The 21,082-nt window shown below is 34.1% G+C and overlaps 2 protein-coding genes across 4 annotated transcripts; one reads left to right on the top strand and one right to left on the bottom strand.

Moving 5' to 3' along the window:
• The first annotated feature begins 41 nt into the window (after positions 1-41).
• On the top strand, positions 42-15,241 carry LOC137409666 (RING-type E3 ubiquitin-protein ligase PPIL2-like). The gene is made up of 20 exons (XM_068095581.1): positions 42-115; positions 3,694-3,747; positions 3,895-3,973; positions 4,118-4,219; positions 5,390-5,452; positions 5,603-5,654; positions 6,384-6,435; positions 6,543-6,634; positions 8,143-8,232; positions 9,209-9,284; positions 9,502-9,602; positions 9,698-9,742; positions 9,921-9,996; positions 10,407-10,603; positions 10,729-10,880; positions 10,991-11,047; positions 12,090-12,165; positions 13,413-13,475; positions 14,605-14,750; positions 14,878-15,241. The coding sequence occupies exons 3-20, from the start codon at positions 3,942-3,944 to the stop codon at positions 14,963-14,965; spliced, it is 1,560 nt and encodes a 519-aa protein (XP_067951682.1). The 5' UTR covers positions 42-115; positions 3,694-3,747; positions 3,895-3,941; the 3' UTR covers positions 14,966-15,241.
• Positions 12,669-20,885, bottom strand: LOC137409682 (DNA repair protein RAD51 homolog 4-like). 3 transcript variants are annotated; one of them, XM_068095584.1, is made up of 9 exons: positions 20,750-20,885; positions 19,028-19,193; positions 18,670-18,788; positions 17,480-17,690; positions 16,677-16,778; positions 16,438-16,528; positions 15,574-15,644; positions 15,300-15,416; positions 12,669-13,512 (listed from the first exon to the last, which is right to left on the bottom strand). In XM_068095584.1, the coding sequence occupies exons 2-9, from the start codon at positions 19,172-19,174 to the stop codon at positions 13,480-13,482; spliced, it is 891 nt and encodes a 296-aa protein (XP_067951685.1). In that variant the 5' UTR covers positions 19,175-19,193; positions 20,750-20,885; the 3' UTR covers positions 12,669-13,479. The 3 variants fall into 3 exon arrangements, with proteins under 3 accessions (XP_067951685.1, XP_067951683.1, XP_067951684.1); XM_068095582.1 differs by lacking the exon at positions 12,669-13,512 and having other exon boundaries at positions 15,235-15,416; XM_068095583.1 differs by lacking the exon at positions 12,669-13,512 and having other exon boundaries at positions 15,235-15,416; positions 20,799-20,875.
• Between the last annotated feature and the right edge of the window lie 197 nt (positions 20,886-21,082).

Here is a 21,082-nt window from a genome sequence, read left to right as displayed (position 1 = left end):
CGAGGCAGACTTACGCTTTCGCAAGATGAGCCCATTTACGTCATTTATAAAACACCTCTGGCCGTTCATACTGTGGTACTATAGATATGTCGATGTTGTTTTAGTAGTTACACTGGTAAGCTGCTTGTCGCAATTTAAAACGATGACACTTTTTATGACTAGAATTGTTTATTTATTGTACACAACTTTTCTTTTTAAGGGTAGCTATGGTTTATGCCTTGTTTGTATAACATTCATTATATTATTTGCAAATACTGGCTTTCTACTATTTCCATAGTTAAGTTACTTGTGTTCTTTGTTTTCTTTAGTTGGTTATTGTTAGCTTGTTTGAATAGCTGGACGTTATGTAATAACGGGGTATTTAGAAGTTTGAGCAGAAGTAAAAAGAATTACATGATTGCATTCGTATTTAACTGTAACAGTAAGCACAGGGAACGTTTTTGTCTTCTCATCTATATTTCTCCTTTTCACAGCTATGGTATGTCTGGTATGAGGTATGTCTGCCTACTTACTCGTATATGTTGGTTGATATACATTATCTTTTATTATATACCCGTTTCAGTCGCTGTCTTTGTAACACTAAAGTTTCTACTCTTTCCCATTTAATTCTTTTAAATATTGAAAGCATAGTTCTCATTGATTTTGACGATTAAGTAAGAACTAGTCAAACTGTACCTCATGTTCCGAAAATTTTTAGAATTTTACTTGCCTTCTTAGTGTTGTGTAGATCTATCGGACTAGTAATTTGCCATTTAATTGTAATCAAGTTTCGATAAGAGTGTACGTTGAGTTGTTTCTGTAAGCTGCCCTGGCTTTTGTCCCACAGCAGTGAGTGATCGCTTTATTTATAGAGCTGTACATTAGTTAATCAGATTAATAATTTTTTGTCACGGTAAGTTTAGCGAATTGGCAGGAAAATATTCCCATCTTAAAATGAAACAGAATGTGTCCAGTAAAATTGGAGAGCTATTTAGCTGGTGCATTTTAATGGCCATGTGCCACTCAATACAAATTGGTTTTAATAGTTACTAGTTATGTATTGCTGGTTTAGTCTTAATTTATAGAACCATATGTGTTTAATTTAAATTTGAAGTATAAATTCTGTAAAGGTTGTTTTCAGAATTTTTCCAACAAACATTCTTGAATATTCCATGATGAAAGGCAGCACCACTTAACACTCGGGAGCTATGTTTCCTTATACATTCTCTATGGTGTGGGCACTATGTATTACTTTTATAAAAACAACTTGGCTAATTGTAAAAAGTGCATGATCAGTCAAAGCAGTGTGTCTTGTGTAAATTATTGCATTTTTGTCAAAAATTATTTCCGTCTTTTGAGGTCATCGCGAAATATGTGATCATGTGAGTACTAGGAAGGAATTATCTTGCTGTTAGCCACATTTTACTGTTTGTGACAAACAATTTAACAATACAAAAATTATCAATGCCCAGAAGGTGATTGAATGTTTTAATGGCAATCCTTTTGTGCTAAATATCGGTTTGGTAATGTGTACCACTTGTTGAAAAATAAACTAGGAGCGAACCAAAAAATACATGGGCAGTAATAGATCGAATAATAAAGATAGATGAAAAAGACTACCAAATAGCAAGTAATAGTCATATAAGAGTGGCTAAACAACTTGCAATACTGCTAAGTTTATAGCAAAAAAACGCAAAATAGATAAAGCTATCCTAGAAGCTGATAAGGAAATCTCTGAACCATAAAGAATGAAAAACTTAATGATATTAGAGCCTCAAAAGTTTTTAGTGATGTGTTCAGTAAAGTTTATGGCAACACAAGTAGGGTTCAAATTGAAAAACTTGTAACTGCAGTGCACCTGATTGAAAAACAGAGCATACTAATGTATTTGAGAGATGATCACCTAGCAAGCATCACTGATGCATTGAAAGCTATAATAAGTTTAGTTTGTTTTGCCTGTCAGATTGCAAAGGGCTGATGGGTTAGTCCAGCAATCAAAACCTGATAATTGGGATAATCGTTGTTCTGACAAAGTTAACTTGTTTCAAAGTACATCACCAGAAGCTATTGAGTAACCAAAATGGTTTTTATACATTCCTGGGTACATTTTGTGGAGTACATGCGACAGATAAGAGAGGGTATGTATTGTGCATGTTTTTACATTAATAAAATTAATATCAATATTTCTATATAGAAAGTTCCTTCGAGGCATTAAGATGCTACTTGGCAAATTTACACTAAAAGTTTCTTTGAGTAGTTGAGAACTCTATAATCATGTAGAATTCATTTATATTAATAAATCCCACTTTGTCATTGTGTTCTAGTGTGTCTGTTAGTCCGCGAAAACGCTATGCGTCCCACATTTCTGGCCAATCTCATTCAAACTTCACACATATATACTCTGTACCTTCCGCCAGGTCCCTAAAATTCATTGGTCTAAAAACTCATTTGGTTCCTGAGAACCAGCCCCTTAGACGCCCACCTGCTGGTTATCTGATTGAGAATGAAACAAATGCCAGGCAATGCCAGGCTTAATACTAGTCAGCTAGAAGATAGGCGGTGAAACTCAACCATGAAGACAACCAATGTTCCAGTGAGATGTTTTAATGCTTCAACTAGTCAAAATCGTTAGACTTGATGCGCTTTACTCTACAGCAATTTCACCTCTGACTGACCTTAGAATCGACAGTCAGTCAAAGATGTAAAATGTACCTAATCCTTTCAAAAAAGCAGCATCAGAAGACCTGTGTGCAAGGTAACTTGCACCCCAGGATTGGTTCATATTCTGAGCTGATGCTCAGAGTCAATGATAAGAATTTATTTTTGCGGAATATATGACTTTCTAAAAAATTTTGTTGGTCCAGGCATTACCTGAAACATACAGCTTTTTGTTGATAAAAATAAATTCTTAAATGGTTTTGTAAAAGCTTTAATAAATATATCTATTCAGATTGTGTTCACTTTGTTGACAAACCAGCAACTTTTAGAAATGCAGACCTTTTCAAGTTATAAAATAGACAAGCCATGATATGCAAGTTCGTGATTTTGAACTTAATTTTTAGATTATAAGATGCGGTGTGTTCTGTATAAACAGATTATAAATTGAATTTTATTATGTAAAAGACAAATTCCATATCTAGAAAACTGTTTTTTACAGAGTTGTCATATACTTGTGTTTTCATTATATTTGCTTGTAATTGATTGTATTTTAGTTTGCATGTAGGCCTAGTATTTTGGTAGAAACCGAGATGCAAAGTTTATGTTTGTTGAACTTTTGTACAATCACGGCTAACATAAGAAATGCCTAATTGTCATAGCTATGTTAACAAAGTAAATTACGAAATGGACGGAAGTATGTAGACCTATTAAACTAATATACACGTGTATCTCAATTGTGTTAATCCTTGATAGCTTTTCTCATACATGTTTCTAGCAGAAATGACAAGCATGTGTCAGGATATTTTTTAAGTGATGCAGTTTTTAATGCTTTTCATTCTTGAGACTAGGATTTCTAATGGTAGCAGACACACGCTTAATTCCCAAAAGTGAATGTGCGATTGTTACATACTTAAATTTATTATAAACTAATTACAAATATTATATCAACCTGCATATTATCAGATTATCTATTAAAATAGCTGCATATTCATTGTTTTAATTGGAAAAAATTTATTTAAATTCAGGAGGATTTATGTCATATTTCATTACTTTTAGTAGCAGTTTTTAATCTGATTGGAGAGTTGCTGGAGTTGCAGAGTCCTTTAGCGGGTAAGATTAACTTTATTTCATAAAAGTGAGACTTGGCTCATAATTATACAGAGATATATGCAATATAATAAACTTCATAGCCACTCGTTTTTAGCTACACGTAGGTTTAGCAAATCATGTTTTAACAGAACTATTTTGTTTTCATAGGTTTAAAGAGATCTTAAGACTACATCCTTGTTTGCTACTAAGGAATTATGGGAAAAAAACAGCATCAATCGGACAAACTGTTAGTATTGTCTAAATGTCTCTATATTTTCCTTCGCATCGTTTAATGTTTATCTCATTTTCAGTCATTTGCAAGTTTGACTCATAAACAGAGCACTTTACACATTGGCTCTAAGCTATCATATCGATAAGTTGTGTATTACAGCTACTTAACAGCGAATGAGTGGTCAACATATTATGGAGGAAAGAAGCAAGAACAGCAAGGACCCAATGCTAAGTTTAGGCGATTGCCGTTCTCTTGCTGCAGGTTAGCATGAAAGTTATTGTACATCAATCGATGATGTTTGAACCCAATTAGTTCTGATACTCTATTTGCTTTATCTGTAGATATCGTTGTATGTTGGAGAATTTATTTCCATAGACATACGAAAATATTTTAGGTAATTACATATTGAACCAATCTAAATATATCTATTATATATAACTATGGCTAAACTAAATTTAAATACTAAATTGAATATCAGAAACTAAATAAGATAATAATCAATAAAAATAGATTTTTGTCAATTTATTTTTACATTAAAAACCGATAAGTAGAGGTGTAGGCTTAGCCATATAAAGGTGCATGGTGTCAGATAAATATCAAGTGACAGATATGAAGCTAGTGTAAGTAATACAGTGTAAACTTTAAAATAGCATACCATATTTACATGTATGCACTTTACTGTTTTTTATAATATTTTTCTTCTTTTCTTTCAATCCTCGTGGTAGTCTTCCTACTTTCATGAGTTTAAGGATCACCAGTGGTCATTTTAAATGAAGCTACTTCTCTCTCAGTTCATAAGCCTTCGTAAATGATAAATAATTTATGTATATTTGATTCGTTAAAATGAATGGTTCTGATGGGACAAGTTAGAATTTCTGTAATAATTCTTTAATCTGAAATCAGCTTCATTTGAGATTCGGTTAAGAGGGCTCACAGATTCGTTGTTAATAAAAGGTGACTTTGGATCAATGTTAAACTGTATGAAATGATAAAATGCAGCATGGATGTCAAATCATTTTATTTTTGTGTTACAATAACAGTTGTTGTAAATCTGCCAACTTTCATCATTTAATCACAAAATTCTGTACATAAATTAATGAGATGACTAGAATTTTGGCCAGTATGTTGCTCAATCAAACCCAAGACATTCAGCTTATTATGCTGATGCTCTAACCAACTGAGCTAATCTGCCACCTCCCAAAGAATTGGACTAATCCTGCCAATCTAAGAACAAAGATTGCTTTGTGACAGAAAAAATGGATAGACAGACAATCACCAATAATAGTACAGATGCTTTTCTAGCGTATAAACAATTAGGACGGTGGTAAATAATTTCAGATTAGATTATGTTAAGTATGATATTTCTAGTAGGTACACGTTTCTCATTTGCACTCACTCATATATTTACAGGCATATGTTCTCTTCTTTTAGTATATCTATGCAGCCATTTGAGAATCCCTACTGCACTATGGAGGGTAACATATTCGACCTCGAGTGAGTAGCATTTATACATCATTGTTCTAACATATAGTCAATGATGCTAGACAAATTATGTTATCCTTGAGAGGGGTTGTCTGTTCATGACAACCACTTCATGGTCCATGTGTCCTTGCATGTATTTATTTGCCATTATTGATATTTTAGATACATATTTCCATTTTTAAAGAAGTATGGAATTAACCCTGTCAATGGGAAGGTTAGTATATTTATGCTTTTCACGCATTTATTTACAATAGATTCTTCAAGTCACTTTACGTATGGCACTTGTTTTCTTGTACATTCCATACTATAACAAGAGCAGTGTCCGTCCATCCATATGTCTATTCATCCATATGTCCGGCCATCCATGTCTGTCCATCCATATGTCCGTCCTTCCACATGTCTGTCCATCCATATGTCCATCTATCCATATGTCTGTCCATCCATATGTCCGTCCATCCATATGTCTGACCATCCGAAACCGTGGTTAAATCTTGGGGACAATATTGCATCAATGTGGATTAAACTCGCAACGATCAGCTTGCTAGACTGACACTCGAACACCTGCCCCAATTGACAGCCTTCTGTGTGCCTTCTTAATTGTATGTATAGTTATTACGTCTGACGTCACACTAGACTGATGACATCACACTACTAATAAATGTACGTATAGTTATTATACCTGACTATCACTCACGGTACACTTGACTGGCGGGGTACTCATTACACATACATGCAATAAAAGTGCTAGCACATGTATTGGATAGGATCGAAGTTCATCTACCTTCTTTACTGAAGTTGTCACAATGGTTCTCTGGATTCATTGACTGTTTTAGTTTGGACTTTTATTGTCTTTTCTTTAGTTTTATCGTCTTTTGAGACAGCTGTAATATGATTTTCCTCTTTCACCATATTTGAGATGATCTCTTGTTATATCATGTTTTAGAAACTGTCAGCTAAGGATCTGATTCAGCTGCATTTTCAAAAGAATTCTAAAGGTTAGAATCTAATAGAGGGAGTAACTTTCTCCTTCGCAGATACATTCTTGGTTTTGTTCTAGAAACTTTTTTAATATGTTTACACCAACTATCGTTATTGATTGTAGGCCAGTATCACTGTCCAGTCACTTTCAAAGTTTTTAATGAGAATACTCACGTCGTTGCAATAAAAACCACAGGAAACGTATATGCAATGGAGGTATGGTATTTTATTATCATCCAATGGTTTTGTATTCGTTACAGTTTTATCTTGATATCCGTAACATGCTTAGAACTAGAAAACAAGTTATTTCAAGGTCGTAAAACCGAAGAGTCATTTGCTCCAGATGTGCTAAATGTGAGACAAATTGCATTGTATGAATTACAGCATAATCTCTTCTGCTTTCATAAATCTCTTCTGACTGTCTAAGGAAAATAGTGACATACTATTTAGTAATGTTAACCCATTTTGTTGATCCCATATGACCAAACCATGGCTAAACATATTGTAACAGCAGCTCTTTTATAAAAAAGTACCCAAAGGCACAATGTTCTCAAAGCTCTTAGTCAACTGTTATCAAATATACCGTATGTGCTAATAACATACAACTGAAAATGTCCTCTTTCCAGGAACTAAAATGTTTTATGTTACAGTATCAGACCCTTAACTTTGTTGATAACCTGCTCTTAGCAACTGCTGTGATTGAAATATTTTTACTGATATAACAATGAGAATGAAATAAAACAACTTACCAGACTCTGACATATTTAGCGTTAAATCTATGTTTCCATCAACAGAAAACTTGATCAACCTTCTGACATAAATCTCTCTGTAAAACTTGACAAAAAACATTGAGCTGTGTTATAGCTTTGAGAGCAAAAATTTATTATACATTACACATAAATTTGCCTCGAACGTCAGAACCTCTGTTCGTGAAAAATATTAAAAAAAAGACTTTCTGCAATCTACTACAAAATATCTATGAGACTGAAAGTATTCATTTAATGTCTGTTGTAATGTCTTAGCATACGGTATATGTCTGCTGTTAGTGCTAGGAAGTCATACTACGGCTAATGGCAGGGAATGCAAGGATTAAGTACATTTTAGCAGATATTTTAGGCAACTACAACAGCTACACGCCTGCAACTTTATGTAGGAATTAGAGCTATTTGAATTATTAAAAAATTAGCGAACCATACTCAAGATTACTGAATGTACTATGGAGCAGAGGCTAACTTCATATTACTAAGGGTTAACCTGAGATTATTACTGAATGTAATGGAAGCTGAGGCTAACCCCATATCAGTAGGTATAAATTTGAGATTTCTAATATTGTACAAAAACCATTAATTTATTATTAGGAGTAGCTATATCCTTTAGAAAGTTATATATATTGTTTTGTTGATATCCACACAAGTATAGATGTTTCATCCTCTTTGGATGACCAACCAACTGTTAGATGGACCAACAGTCATATAGTGTCATTTTCAAGGTTATTTCAAGGTTATTGAAGTGGTTTTTCAAGGTTATTGAAGGGTTTTTGTTTGCTTAGTCATTCAATATGAATTAGATTTGCATATCAACTGAAGGAAATGCATGTAATGTTTTTTTCTAAATTGACTTTCTTAACTTGAGCAAGAGTGCATGGTCCAGTTGTGTTATAAATATTCTGTGTCAGAGCACCACTTGCAATGTTTTCACCTCATTTGTTAATTCGTTGCGTGTAGGCGGTAGAAAGATTGAATATCAAGGCCAAGCATTGGAAAGACTTGATGAATGATGAGTCATTCACGAGAGCTGACATAATCACCATTCAGGTTACTGATCTATTTTTGTCTAACATCTTAGCCACTGTAATATCTCTGTATCTATCAGATATCACAGTGATATCACAGATATCACTGATATCACAGTGATATCTGTGATATCACTGTAATATCTTAGCCATCTCTAATATCTAACCACTGTGTTAGTCTAGCGCATTAAGTCTTTGTATTCTATTTTAGCTAAACTTATGTAAAGTAAAATCTGGAGACATAGTAATCATAGACATCCGGCGAACATTAAAAATTTGAAATGTGACATTGCATAAGTTTTAGCAAATTGTGAGCTCAACTTTAGATGGTCGTGAGACTGCCAAAGTTCAGTGAAAAAAACAAATAGAGACTAATAATATAAATAACTGTAAATAGTTATGAATTTTTGTTAAATTTTTTTATGGGTTCTATCGCTGTGCCTTAGCATTCAACTATGATGAGAATTTAACTAATTCTCATCCTAGCGCGCAGAGATCATCACTAGCTGTCGCAGACAATAACTACTACTACTGTCCCCTGCGAGTGGCTACTCTCTAAAGCTGGCAATATTGTATGTAGGAAGAGGGCATCTCTTTATTCGGATAATGTGAATAAACTCTGCTACCTCAACTTTCGGCTGACTTAATTATAGACTTTCATAGACTGTTTTCATACTCATAATAATTATTACATTGTAAGTTATGTACATTGTGCATAACATGTACTCCTGTCAACAATTGTCTCAAATATAATTAATTTATATGTAGCTGTATTATTTGTTTATGAATATGCAGGTTTGTGCTAGATTAATTCTAAGATTAATCGAAGATTAACTGGTTCAGACCAGTTATTAATCGTGATTAATTTTCATAATCGTTGTGCAGCTCTAGACTTCTATCGTTGTACCTTAGCGAAGCCAGACTGTATTTTTACTATATTTATTATGGGATTTTTAGAAGTTTTAAAATGTATTTTTACTCTCAGTTATGTTTTTTAGGATCCAACAGAGCTGAGTAAATTTAATCTCGCTGACTTTTATCATTTGAAGAAAGGATTGAAGGTGGATGATGAAGGTGGAGTGACAATACTGGTTGTAGAGTTATATTGGTTTACAATACGCCGTAGCAACCTTGGATGTCTTTGTAGAGATTCTGCCCTTCATATACCCTTGAGGCAGTTCAGTTTATTGTCTGGAGTTAAAATTCTATTTTGACTAAAAGTGCATGCCATCAGTGAAGTAAATATTACTACGGATTAGCGTCGTTGTTTCAACTGTAATTATATTTACAGAAGAGCGGCAAGCGAGGAAAGATCCAAAGTACAAACTCAAAGCAATAAATGCGGAGACAAAGGACATTTTAAATGAACTTGATACAACATACAAGCCTGAAGTGAGATGGTAGTCTTATGTGTTTCTTGGTCAGATGATTTGAAAGCAAGATTTTCCAACAAGATACTCACTTCATTTTATGCATGTTTATTTTAGGAAAAAAAAGCTGACAATAAGAAGAAAGCTGATGCAGTAAATGCGGTGCGTATTATAGTATATCTATAGGGATATATCTGTTTGTTGACATTAAAAGGAGGTTGTAAAGATGCAACTCGTAGATTATCACTCATTTAGAATGATGCTCATGTTTATTTTAATGTTTCGAGTAGTTGAACTTGTAAAATTGAAATGAATTTGTTTAATTCGCTGACTATTGTAGGCTCATTATTCAACAGGAGCTGTTGCTGCTTCTTTCACATCCACTGCGACAGACAGATCCACTCATCAGGAGGCTGGTAATGTCATCAGTTTTCCTTATTGCAGGGTGTTTGTACATTTAATAAAAGGGAGTTTGCCCAGAAAGTTCAGTATTGCTCTTGAGACGCTGTCTTGCTGCCGAGTGGATTAAAAAATGAATCATGAATATATATAAATATACATTTCAAATTTCTACAAAAAAAATCTCGAGATCATAGTGTGGTACATCCATTCTTATCTTACTTTCATTCATTGTTTTATGCATGAAGTAATTGTCTTCTCTACTTTTATGTTCAAGTGAGTGTAACTTCTGTCAATTAGTTAGGTTTTAGATCATTTTTTATTCGCTAATGTATTTTAATAATCTGTAGAAGTTGTCTTCAATTACTTCTCTGGTGTTGTTAAAACTGTTCTTACGAGTTATGGTGTACTTGTGTTGGTCTATTAGCTGTGATCGATGAAGACAAATTGAAGTATGAGAGAGTCAAGAAAAAAGGATATGCCAGGCTGAACACCAACCTCGGGCCACTGAATATAGAACTGCACTGTGACATGGTACCAAAGACCTGCGAAAACTTTTTACTTCTCTGCCAGAAAGGATATTACAATGGTACACTCTTTCATAGAAGCATTAGAAACTTTATGGTAAGTCATGTCGTGTAAAAGGGGTTCGTTGCTCGAGATGAGCGTTTGCTACCCTTAACGACCTTTAAATAACTACGATTTTTAAGACATTGTGAAGTAATTTTATGTACTTCTTAATGGCACAGATACAAGGGGGTGATCCAACTGGCACAGGCAAAGGAGGAGAATCTATTTGGGGCGGAGCTTTTGCTGATGAGTTTAAGCCCAACTTGACACACACGGGCAGAGGTGTTCTCAGCATGGCTAACTCGGGAACTAATACTAATAAATCTCAATTGTAAGCCTACATTTCGTTTTGCTAACATTGGTGTTCCCTGTAACTGTTTAAATATTTGATCCGATTGTAGACATAAAATAGTTGTTTGCTATTTTTTCCTTTTGTTTTAGTTTCATCACCTATCGTTCAGCGAGACATTTGGATAACAAGCACACCGTGTTTGGCAAGTATGTTTAACTTGATGTCTAAGACACGGGCTATTTACTAAATGACCCGAAGCCTTTGAACCGTGCATGTATCTCAGCTAAAGCAACCAACGTTTGTACATAGTAGTCACATGGGTCAGAGCCAAACTCTGAAGTTCAAATCATTGAAGCTAGTTGCTACTAAACACACTCTAGTCAAACTAATGGTAAGGTAATCTTATTGTCTACATGAGTATTTCTGGATGTGTTATTACATAATAAAATGCAGAAATAACATAGCATACGCATCAGGGCAGAGTAAGTGTAAGCATTATGGGAAGGAATATTGTTGCCATTGAATTTAATCCATTCCCTCTGCATTACTGAGATAGTCTTAGAGAAAGTAGATGCACGCAAACACGGAGTAAATATGTAATGTATTACATGTATTTAATAATAGTTTGTTTAGAATGATTGCCTAGTAAGTAAAAAAGGATTAATCTAATCGTTAAGTGCATGAAGCAATCAGTCGAATCCTTTATATATTTATTCTTGCAATCTTTGCGCAGTCAATCTACAGCTGCTCTATGAGGACCCTCTGAGGACTGCTCTGAGGCTTATTGTAAGCAGTTTGATTTAGGTGTATTAAATCTTGCGCAATGCTTTTGTCTAAAAATCATGGTTCACATGTTTGGTGAGGTTTTCCAAATCAAAAATGTTGAGCATAGCAGTAGGTAGCCAACTAAAATGTTTAAAACAAGTCTAAAAAAGTATTCTCTGATAATACAATGATAAAAAGATTTTCTTAGAGACCATGAAGTCATTGCCGATGTCCAATTTCCTTTTGCCAACACACAGCTTTGCTAATGAAAGACCCTCCTTACCTTGTCAAGAATATTAGTTTTGCATTTAGCAACCTACTGACAGCTGTCATACATGGGTTCAGAAACAACAGTAACAGATGCCTGTAACAGTTGAGAGTGTCAGCTATGAGTCAGTAAAACTTCAATAGCATGTTGGCAATGCTTTGATTGGCAACATCATATTGTTTCTAGTAAAGGTATATCTTTGAAGTTCATTGCAGGGTGGTTGGTGGTATGGATACAATAGATAAAATGGAAAAAAGGGAAACGGATATAAAGGGTGGAGATCGACCTCTTGTGAGTCACTCGGTTTATTCTTCAAGTTCATTTTACCAAAACATTACTTTTAGTTATTTTTTAAGTAATAATTATTGCTTGAGAGTAGTTGGGGAGAAGGTTAACCAATAAAACAAACTATTACACACTAACATGCGGCAGTTCACAAGTTTGAACTTGTGAACACAGCTTTGAATGAAGATTTTCTCTCAATCAATCGTATGAGCTACTCGTAGTTCGTATACTTCGTATACATGTAATTTTAACCATTATAAACCTTGTTTATTTGATCAAAATTGTTTGAAGTTGTTGCTAAAGAAAACAAAAATGATTATGCATGCGACCCATAGGAAATAATACATACTTGCTTATATAAGCGGTATTGTGTCAAATATAACAAAACTGTTTTACAATGGTCAGAAATTTAGATATCAAATACACAAACTTGTGTAATATTTTCAGTATGACAAATAATTCCAAAAAAGGTTTTTATAACATAAATTATTATCGAAATGTTTGTCATAATCTTATTTTGTAGGTCAATGCTTTATTAATTAATTGCAACTTCATAGATTGTCTTAAAATTGGAAATCAATCATGATCAAGCTATCCTAAATTACTCGAATGATTCAAACAAAAACTTTTGGGAAATGAATATATTTGATCTGGTATTATGTTGTTATTACAATTAATTTCATATTTATTTGCCTAGTTGAAGCACTTTTACTACTATTACTGCTGACTGATATTTCTATTTTCTTAATTATTGTGTAGGCAAAATTGCGAATATGGAAATACATGTATTTATGATTATATTGTATACAACTCATTATATACAACTTGATCAGCAAATTTACAATTTGGATGTGGTTCTAACATATACATGCGTACTTCATGCAATGGTGTAAAATTGTAAATTATTTTTAACATATCCAAACATTTAAGCTACTTTATAAAAATACAATGCATTCTACATTCAACAGAACACTTCATAGAATTTGTTGTTGCGAAGTTTGTCCAAGTATATTATAAAGTCTCCCCAAGTTACCTTCATTGGGGGGGTTGTATATCGTTGGTTTGTGTAGCATTCCCCACTGTATTAAGTTTGAACAATGACATAAGCTTTAAACAGAAAGTTCTTCAGAAATTGCTTTCAAGTCTAACATATCACTTTGACTAAGACTTCTGAGATCACAATCTATATACTGCTGTAGCCTAAGGCTTTCATCAATCTGACACGTTAATATTATTTTGACTTTCTGTTGCAGGAGGACATAATTCTTGAGTCCTGTCAAGTGTTTGGGAATCCTTACGAAGAGGCCACTGAGCAGGTAATTAAGCTGTAAACATGGATGGTGTTATAGTTGCCTAAAAATAAAATCTTAGGTTGCAGTTTAATAGAAAGAAGACAACTTCTACATAAGCTAATAAGTTGTTTACTTACAAGGAGACAACTCATGTCAGGTTCACAGGAGATAAAAGGATAGAGTATCAAGCATATCTTGGTTACAATAGATTGACAGTGCTAATATATATGTGTGTATAAATTGCAATGTTTGTTTGTTATCTGTTGTTCAGTTTTAAAAACAAAAAACTGCTTCACACTGGAATTGAACTTGGAACCGGTTCTGCAGACAGGTGTCCTATCCACCACACTAAACAGCCTACTTGCCATACTATGAAATAACTGTGTACATACTTATTACACCTGCTCATTTTTAATGATGATTTGTTAAAATATTCACGCTTCATCTAGCACGCTTGAACTAATTTACTAGAGTAATTGTACTAGAAGAGAAATATGTGCTCAGACTTCCCCAAAATGTTATAAATATATGTATATATGGCATAAACTTATAGCACACACAGAAATAAACAAAGATCTTCATTTAAACGTTAAAATGGTAAATGATGTATATGTTCATTAAAAATAAATGTTCTATTCAAAAACTTATTTATTACTCGTGAAATGCCTGGCATTCAGCAAGTATTTACTGTTAAAGTTGATAATGTTGCTGGACAAGTGTTAATACAGTGAAACAGAAGTTCTCCAGCAAAAATGCTTTTTACATGTATGAAGCAGCTGTTATACTTGATAACTTTGCATATATGGCTACATATACTAAAACTCTAAAAAGATTTGTTTACTAAGAGATGACACTGACAAGTTTTACATTAAGCGGTGACTTGCATAAGATTATACTAACTATAAATTAAGAATGCATTTGTTGAAATTATGCTGGAATCAATATTCGGGTATGTACAATAACCCTTCTTTTCCAATGTTGTTGGCTTATTGGCAAGTGTGAAAGTATCCTAAAAATCAACACATTGCAATATATATCTCTAGTTAAGTCAACAAGAGTAAGGTTCTGCCTAAATCTGAGACAGATTGTGTTAACGCTATACAATACGCTAGAGGATATTATTATTAATATTGTAATGTATGGCTTGTTACAGCTCCAGAAGGAAAGAGAAGAGCGGGTAACAAAGGCAGCAGAAGATTCAGCTGCTTCAAAACCAAAGAAGAGCAAAGTGGTAGAGGAGAGTAGTATGAAAGTCTACAAGACTAGCGGCGTAGGGAAATACCTCAATCCTTCTACGAGGTTTGTACCTGCAGTCACCCTACCTGTATACTGGAAAAATGATCTATCTGTAATGATAATAAAAACTATCTGGCCCCCTAAAATCACATAATCCTCTGTAACTTTTTAATGCTTTTTTCATTGACAGTAAAGTGATGAGTTCAGAGCCTGCTGAGCCAGTGGTAAAAAAGAAAAAGACAGCAGCATCTTCATTTGGTGACTTCAGTAATTGGTGAGAAGAGAGAGTATGGGCGGATTTAATGCAAAGCTTACAGCCATGTACTTCTACATGAATATAGGATCTACATATGTAGACGGCTGCCTGTACATAGCAGTACATACACTAAGGGACTGGTCTCTGATGCCTAGTTTGGTGGAGTAGGAAGTATTATATTTACATCGAGTTGCTTGTCAAGTTACTAGTGACTATTGTAACTATACTTGGTGTGCTTCATTTTTACAATATTAAAATATAATGAATATTATATAATAAATTGCTATATACAACTATAGTGTAAGTCCCTGCTTGCGACTGGCCACCAACTGACAACTGTAAGCTGGCGGAGAGACCTTGGCATCGAATGCTGTTACTAAGAGGAGCTTGTCAGCTGTCTGCTGCCACTGAATCCCCAAAGCAGGCTTAGGAAATCCTCTGTTTGTTTGACCACTGACAGCCCCATTGATTACCTGGTAAAATGCCATGAACAACCATCGAACAAAATCTAATAAATTTGGTTATTTTATGTAGCGGAAGACTTCATATATCTTTGCTTTTATGTTTAGAATTTGAATGGACAGATAAACATGGGTCATTTTTTATTTTTTTTAAATCAGAAATACATACCAAGACGGCAACATATAGCTCTGCAGAGATTCTTCTGAACAGTCTAGCTACTGAGCTTGCAGTTTTATAACCTGAAACGAGTAAGTGAGAATGTATAACAACCATCACACAGCAACTCGTAGCTAAGAAGGTGAAGTCTGCAGCTGTATCAGACAAACATGTCTCCTATAGCTGTGATCAAGTTGTAAGATATTTACTAGTGAGCGGCAGTGACAAGTTCATCTAAAGATATAAACACTCATGGCTGGCAATCAATCAGACTAGTAACTGTAATCATTAAACTCTCAATTAATGAAAAAAACAAAAGCGCTGAGCAAACATTTGGTGAAACAGAAGAATTGGTAAGCCATAGCTGGCCGAATGAGAAATGTGAGTGAGAAATGTTTCAGCGAAATGTAAGATTTTTGCTTCATCCCTATTCAAATTTGTAGTGCTGCAATTTTTTTAAATCATTTTCAGCACGACAAAAGGTGTGAAGCACATTTGTATTTTGGCTGTTTTCAAACTGACTCTTGACTAATGTGTGATCATATTCACATAAAATATGGCAGGTCCTTCAGTTTGTATGAGATGGTGCATTAGAGCTAAAGTCATCCATTAATCTTTACTGTAATAAGAGCCGTGTCCATCTGTCCATCTGTCTGTCCAAGGCCACGCTAAGAGCGTTAGGAAAAAAGATTGCACAGCATGAAAATCAAAATCAGACATTTGGGTTTTCAGCCAAGCGTACTACCAACTGCACCACTTGATCACCTTGCTGCACCATGGAATAATTATAAATATAGTTATTACACACGATCTCTCTCAGAGCACGGGACTGCCAGCTACTAGCTAGAATGAAAGCTGCCCAACAGCAGTAGTTACCTTCTTTAGATTTGTAGCCAAGGTGTGGAGTCAGTAGAGGTGTGACGCTGTCTATGACTAGAAGTTTGACTTCTGAACTGAATTCATCTGACTGCAAGTTCAAGGAGTTATAATAATAAATTAAGAATCAAAATGAATGAACAGAGAGACCAAAGCCAATCATTCCAAGTTAAACATGTTGGTATATTTTGTTGCAGCGCTTATAAATTGTAAAATATAATGATGCAAATATATCATACCTTAGCCTTAGCAGCAGAGATGAAACCATATAGCATATCCTGCAGTTGATAGACATCAAAAATTTTGTACACTGAAATTCTTTTTAAGATTCCATCAATTTTCTGTAAAACAGCGCAAGAGTTCATTCAATAAATTATGTGCACATTATGAAGGCCTATGTAATTTCTAGCCAATAGGATACCAGTACCAGAAAGTTTTTACTACATGTATATTAAACTAACAGTATGTACTGAATCATAATGAAATGTATGACATACCCTTATACCTTCTGTCTAAACCATCTATGATTCAAATAAGCTAAGCCTTAACTGAAGGTACCTTAACTAGCCTGTCACACTACTGCCATAGCAGCTACATTTAAATTAACCTCTAAAAGATGTTTTTCTGCCCGATAGTATTTTATTCATAAATCAGATGATAAGCTAATCTACACGGCATAATTTTACAAACCTGCTTAAAATCCCACACCAAGAGGCATAAAGTAGGCTCACTCTGATTTATCAAATATCTCGCTCGGTGAAAACTTCAAACTATAAAAAGTCATTATCGTAGACAACATTTGTAAAAATATCCATCTTATCTGATACATCTTTCTAAGTTTTTATGATCTGCATATTTTCAAACTGTAGCAAACATGACATTACATAAAAATGAGCATACTGAAACTTCGTTCACTAAAGGGATAATTGAATAAGGATTAAAAATAATTTTAACAAAATAACACACTACCTTTGGCAGCAGTTTTTTTGATGAATTTTGACAATAAAAATGTGAGTTTATACCTAGTTAATTATCAACTTACCCCAGAATTGACCTTGTGTTGACGAAGAGCATCTGACACCCTCTTTGAAGAGAAACTGCTAGACGTATCCACATAAATGACATTACAGTCATGCTTTAAACAGGCTAAAGCAGCAGTCTGGAAAGAGAGTTGGCTTTTTCCACATCCCGATGGTCCATACATTTCAACTACCTCACATGTGTACAGTCCATTACCGAGGACTTTATCAACTCTGTAGCATCAAATAATAATAGAAATGATAGTCATTCAATAAATAGACTATATCTTTAAGAGAAACAAAGTTTATAGTATTTCTACGTAATATATCCAGTTGTTTTACTTATTTCAATGCAGCATTTTTTATTTACTTATTATAATTTTACTTTTTATTTTAATTTTAATGCAGCATAAAATAATCACAATGTTGGAGAAAACATTGGATTCTAACATACATAAGCTCAAGTTATACATTTGAATTAAAGTTATATGATTGTTCTTGCATAAAATATTCCAAAAGTAAATCGAACAGCCAAAACAGCGAAATGCCAAACCATTAAACACTGAAAAGCATATATGGTAATCGTGAATGCTAAAATTTTGTTTTACATCAAACTTCCTGAATAACTTGAGCATTTAAGATTTGGCCTCTCTTTAGTTTGTTAGGTTTTGCTTCACTTCTACAGCATTCCCAGTTGGCCAATATTCTAACTACAGTGTAACTACTAATCTCTCCAATTACTACAAAACCATATGACTTGTATTTGATACACAAATTGATGGTAAATACACTGATCCAAATAGAGCTCATCCTGGACATTGCATCAGTGCAACAAACATCTCTGCGCTAAAATTCTGGATTACTTAGCAACAAATCTATAGCACTTATTCCTAGCGAGCATTTGGAAAACAGAAATTTCTATAAACAAATTTCTGCCTCGCAACTTGGAAGTATCAATATATTTGCTAGAGAAAGATTTGGTTTTTCTCAAGACTGGAATTAGTGCCTATGCTGCCGTTACAGCTAACTATTAGATACGCTTTTACTATTGCTGCTTATTTACCATTTGTATTGTTTACTGCATTAAAAGATCTTGTCTTTAGTTTATAAACATGTCAGCTACTAGAACAAATATGGTAGAAAAATTTTGTTTGGTCTCCAAAAATATACATTTGTGGAAGAAAAGAATGTCTAAGTATGACATTTAACTTACTGAGAGGAACCCGTTGTTAAGACTCTTGTTCTTTGAAGAGCTCGTTGGCTTAGATATTGACCAGTTTTTATTAGCGGCAGATGCTGACTTATTATGGCACACTTTAGCAGAGCAACATTCTGAAAGAAAAATTGCATATTTTGAATTAGTGTTCTTAAAGAGATTCCAGTATTTTGCATTTTCAATAAGCAAAATAAGATAGGTAACTAAATTTAAAAGTCTTCTACAAAATACTTCAGTTAATTTGCAAGATCAACATGAGCAGTTGTGATGGACATTGGAAATTATCAGCCGAGACTTCAAATATGAATACCTAAATTTGTGAAAAATTTGAAAAAAGTAGAATTTTGACAAGTACCTTTTCACCAATTGTGTATTTGTTGGCTTCTTTGATCACTTCATAATGCAGCAAAAATTCTTCGGCCGAAGAGTACCCCTCTGTGTTGAGTGAATTGGCGACTACTTCTCCTAAAACTTTATGGGCAATCTCCACTACCTTGGGCATTTTTCAGCCAAGGTAGCATCTGCATAAAATAAAATTTTGCTATGACCATAGTTTTGTACAATCACTTTATAATCTATGCTAATAATACTGGTAATAGACCATGAATAAAAACAATCTGTTGTAAATCATCATGCAATGAATTTGTCAGAAAACGTTGTCTTGACGTAATAAGCGATAAGGCAACATACTGACATTTCTTTAATGAAGTTTTACAAATAGTAAAATCTATATTATGCATTATGCTCTATGATCCACATAACAAGGTACGTCAAGACAAATACCATTAGTGTTTCACAGACATTTGACACTGGAACAACCTGGTCATGGGTACCATGGCTAAGTCAAAAGCTGGTTGCTAAAATGAGAAATGTCTGTAACATTTTTACAATAGTTGCTGATATACGACTTATACGGCTTAAAGCCACTTTCTGTAGTTTTCACTAGATCCCTAAAACACTATTTTGAATTCTTGTCACTGTAGGGCTTGTTTCAAGAAAAAACAATTTTGTTGTCAATAATTCTCTCACTCTTGAATGTGTGAAACAAATCGATGCAAACCAGGAAGGGTATATAAAATATTTGAGGTCTAGTTTCTGACCTAAAGAGGAAACTAAACCTTATTGTAGAAAAAAACTGAAGAACCTAGTTATTAACTGCAGAATGAGGTTAACATAAGCATTGCGCGTTTTTCAATAAACCGTGATAGTGTTGTGTGCTTTCACAAGAATCAAGCTATGCACAACCTAATTATACAAACTAGCAAAGTTATAAAACAATCATGTAAGGGACAAAATGTTAGAAATAGCCAATAGAAATTACACCCTTATGCAAATAGTTGCCCATACTTTTTGCCCAGTTTATTGTAGATCTGCCAGTGCCACATGATCAAAAAGACAAGTATTTGGAAATTGTTGTCTTCTATAGATGTTTGGCATAATTTTAAGCATGTTAAGCATTTTGATTATGATATATATTTCATGTTGCAGAGTAGGTTCATTAGATAAGGCTAAGGTTGTGGAAATATCAGTGACCAGAAAGGAGACGTGACTTCGCGTGGTTTTGGTTCACACCCAACTAATATGTGCTTTCTGGTGATAGAGGCACAAAGAGTAAAATTATGGTCACCTTTAGCCCTTCTATTTAACCCTTCTATTGTAGTATCTGGTCGCTGCCTGGTCGCTGGTACAGAAAGTGCAGCAAATGAGCTGGTTTCTGCTTTTTGATCATATTCATCATTGCTTTTTGATTGTTGATGTGATATTAATAAATTTCTTTGTCAGACAACAGCCTTACCTTTCAGCAATCAAACTATGGCTCTTATCCCATATAAGAGATGCAAAGCAACACCTATAGAACCCTATGTGCTTTATGAACAGTCGCTTTAGCCACAATTATAAGTTATAACCAATACATTGCGCAAGACCACGCTCCTGACTTGAAATAAACCTAATACTTTGCATGCTAGCTCCTGACGGTAAACACATATAATCCAGCTGATAAAAGTGAAAGAACTACGCTGCATAAGATTTTGATGTGCTGAATATTTAGAATAACCTCGTATGGGACCACACTTACTTGGAAGAGTACATTATAGTAGTTATTTAATCAAGTATTTAATACATACACTGTCCTTCATTAATTCACAACCTATTTAGCAAGTGCTAAAAATTCGCCACGTACAAACGCTTATATAATATTTTCGTTATTAAAATCTATAGCTTGTAATACTAAGTGTGCGGTAAAACGCTATCAAACAGTTTGTGCTCGTAGCTCGTAGTTTGTTATACGCGCACATGTACATACATCGTATTACATCGAATTTTGTGCTCTAGTCATACCGTGAAATAAGAAATACTCATGGGTTCGCCAGCGCATTCTCACACTTTGCTCTCACTCTAACATCATAGA

Source organism: Watersipora subatra, chromosome 1 (assembly GCF_963576615.1).
Source record: "Watersipora subatra chromosome 1, tzWatSuba1.1, whole genome shotgun sequence".
Taxonomy (NCBI): domain Eukaryota; kingdom Metazoa; phylum Bryozoa; class Gymnolaemata; order Cheilostomatida; family Watersiporidae; genus Watersipora; species Watersipora subatra.
The sequence above is the reverse complement of the archived record's forward strand: the minus strand, read 5'-3'. Positions and strand labels throughout refer to the sequence as shown.

Excerpts from the sequence above, each read along its gene's own strand:
- LOC137409666 (XM_068095581.1), top strand. The coding sequence starts at position 3,942 with ATGGGAAAAAAACAGCATCAATCGGACAAACT. Across the intron at positions 9,285-9,501 it reads ATTGAAGGTGGATGATGAAG|AAGAGCGGCAAGCGAGGAAA; the intron begins GTGGAGTGACAA and ends TTATATTTACAG. Across the intron at positions 14,751-14,877 it reads TACCTCAATCCTTCTACGAG|TAAAGTGATGAGTTCAGAGC; the intron begins GTTTGTACCTGC and ends TTTCATTGACAG.
- LOC137409682 (XM_068095582.1), bottom strand. The coding sequence starts at position 19,174 with ATGCCCAAGGTAGTGGAGATTGCCCATAAAGTTTTAGGAGAAGTAGTC. Across the intron at positions 16,779-17,479 it reads AACACAAGGTCAATTCTGGG|AAAATTGATGGAATCTTAAA; the intron begins GTAAGTTGATAA and ends GCTGTTTTACAG. Across the intron at positions 16,529-16,676 it reads TCTCTGCTGCTAAGGCTAAG|TCAGATGAATTCAGTTCAGA; the intron begins GTATGATATATT and ends TTGAACTTGCAG.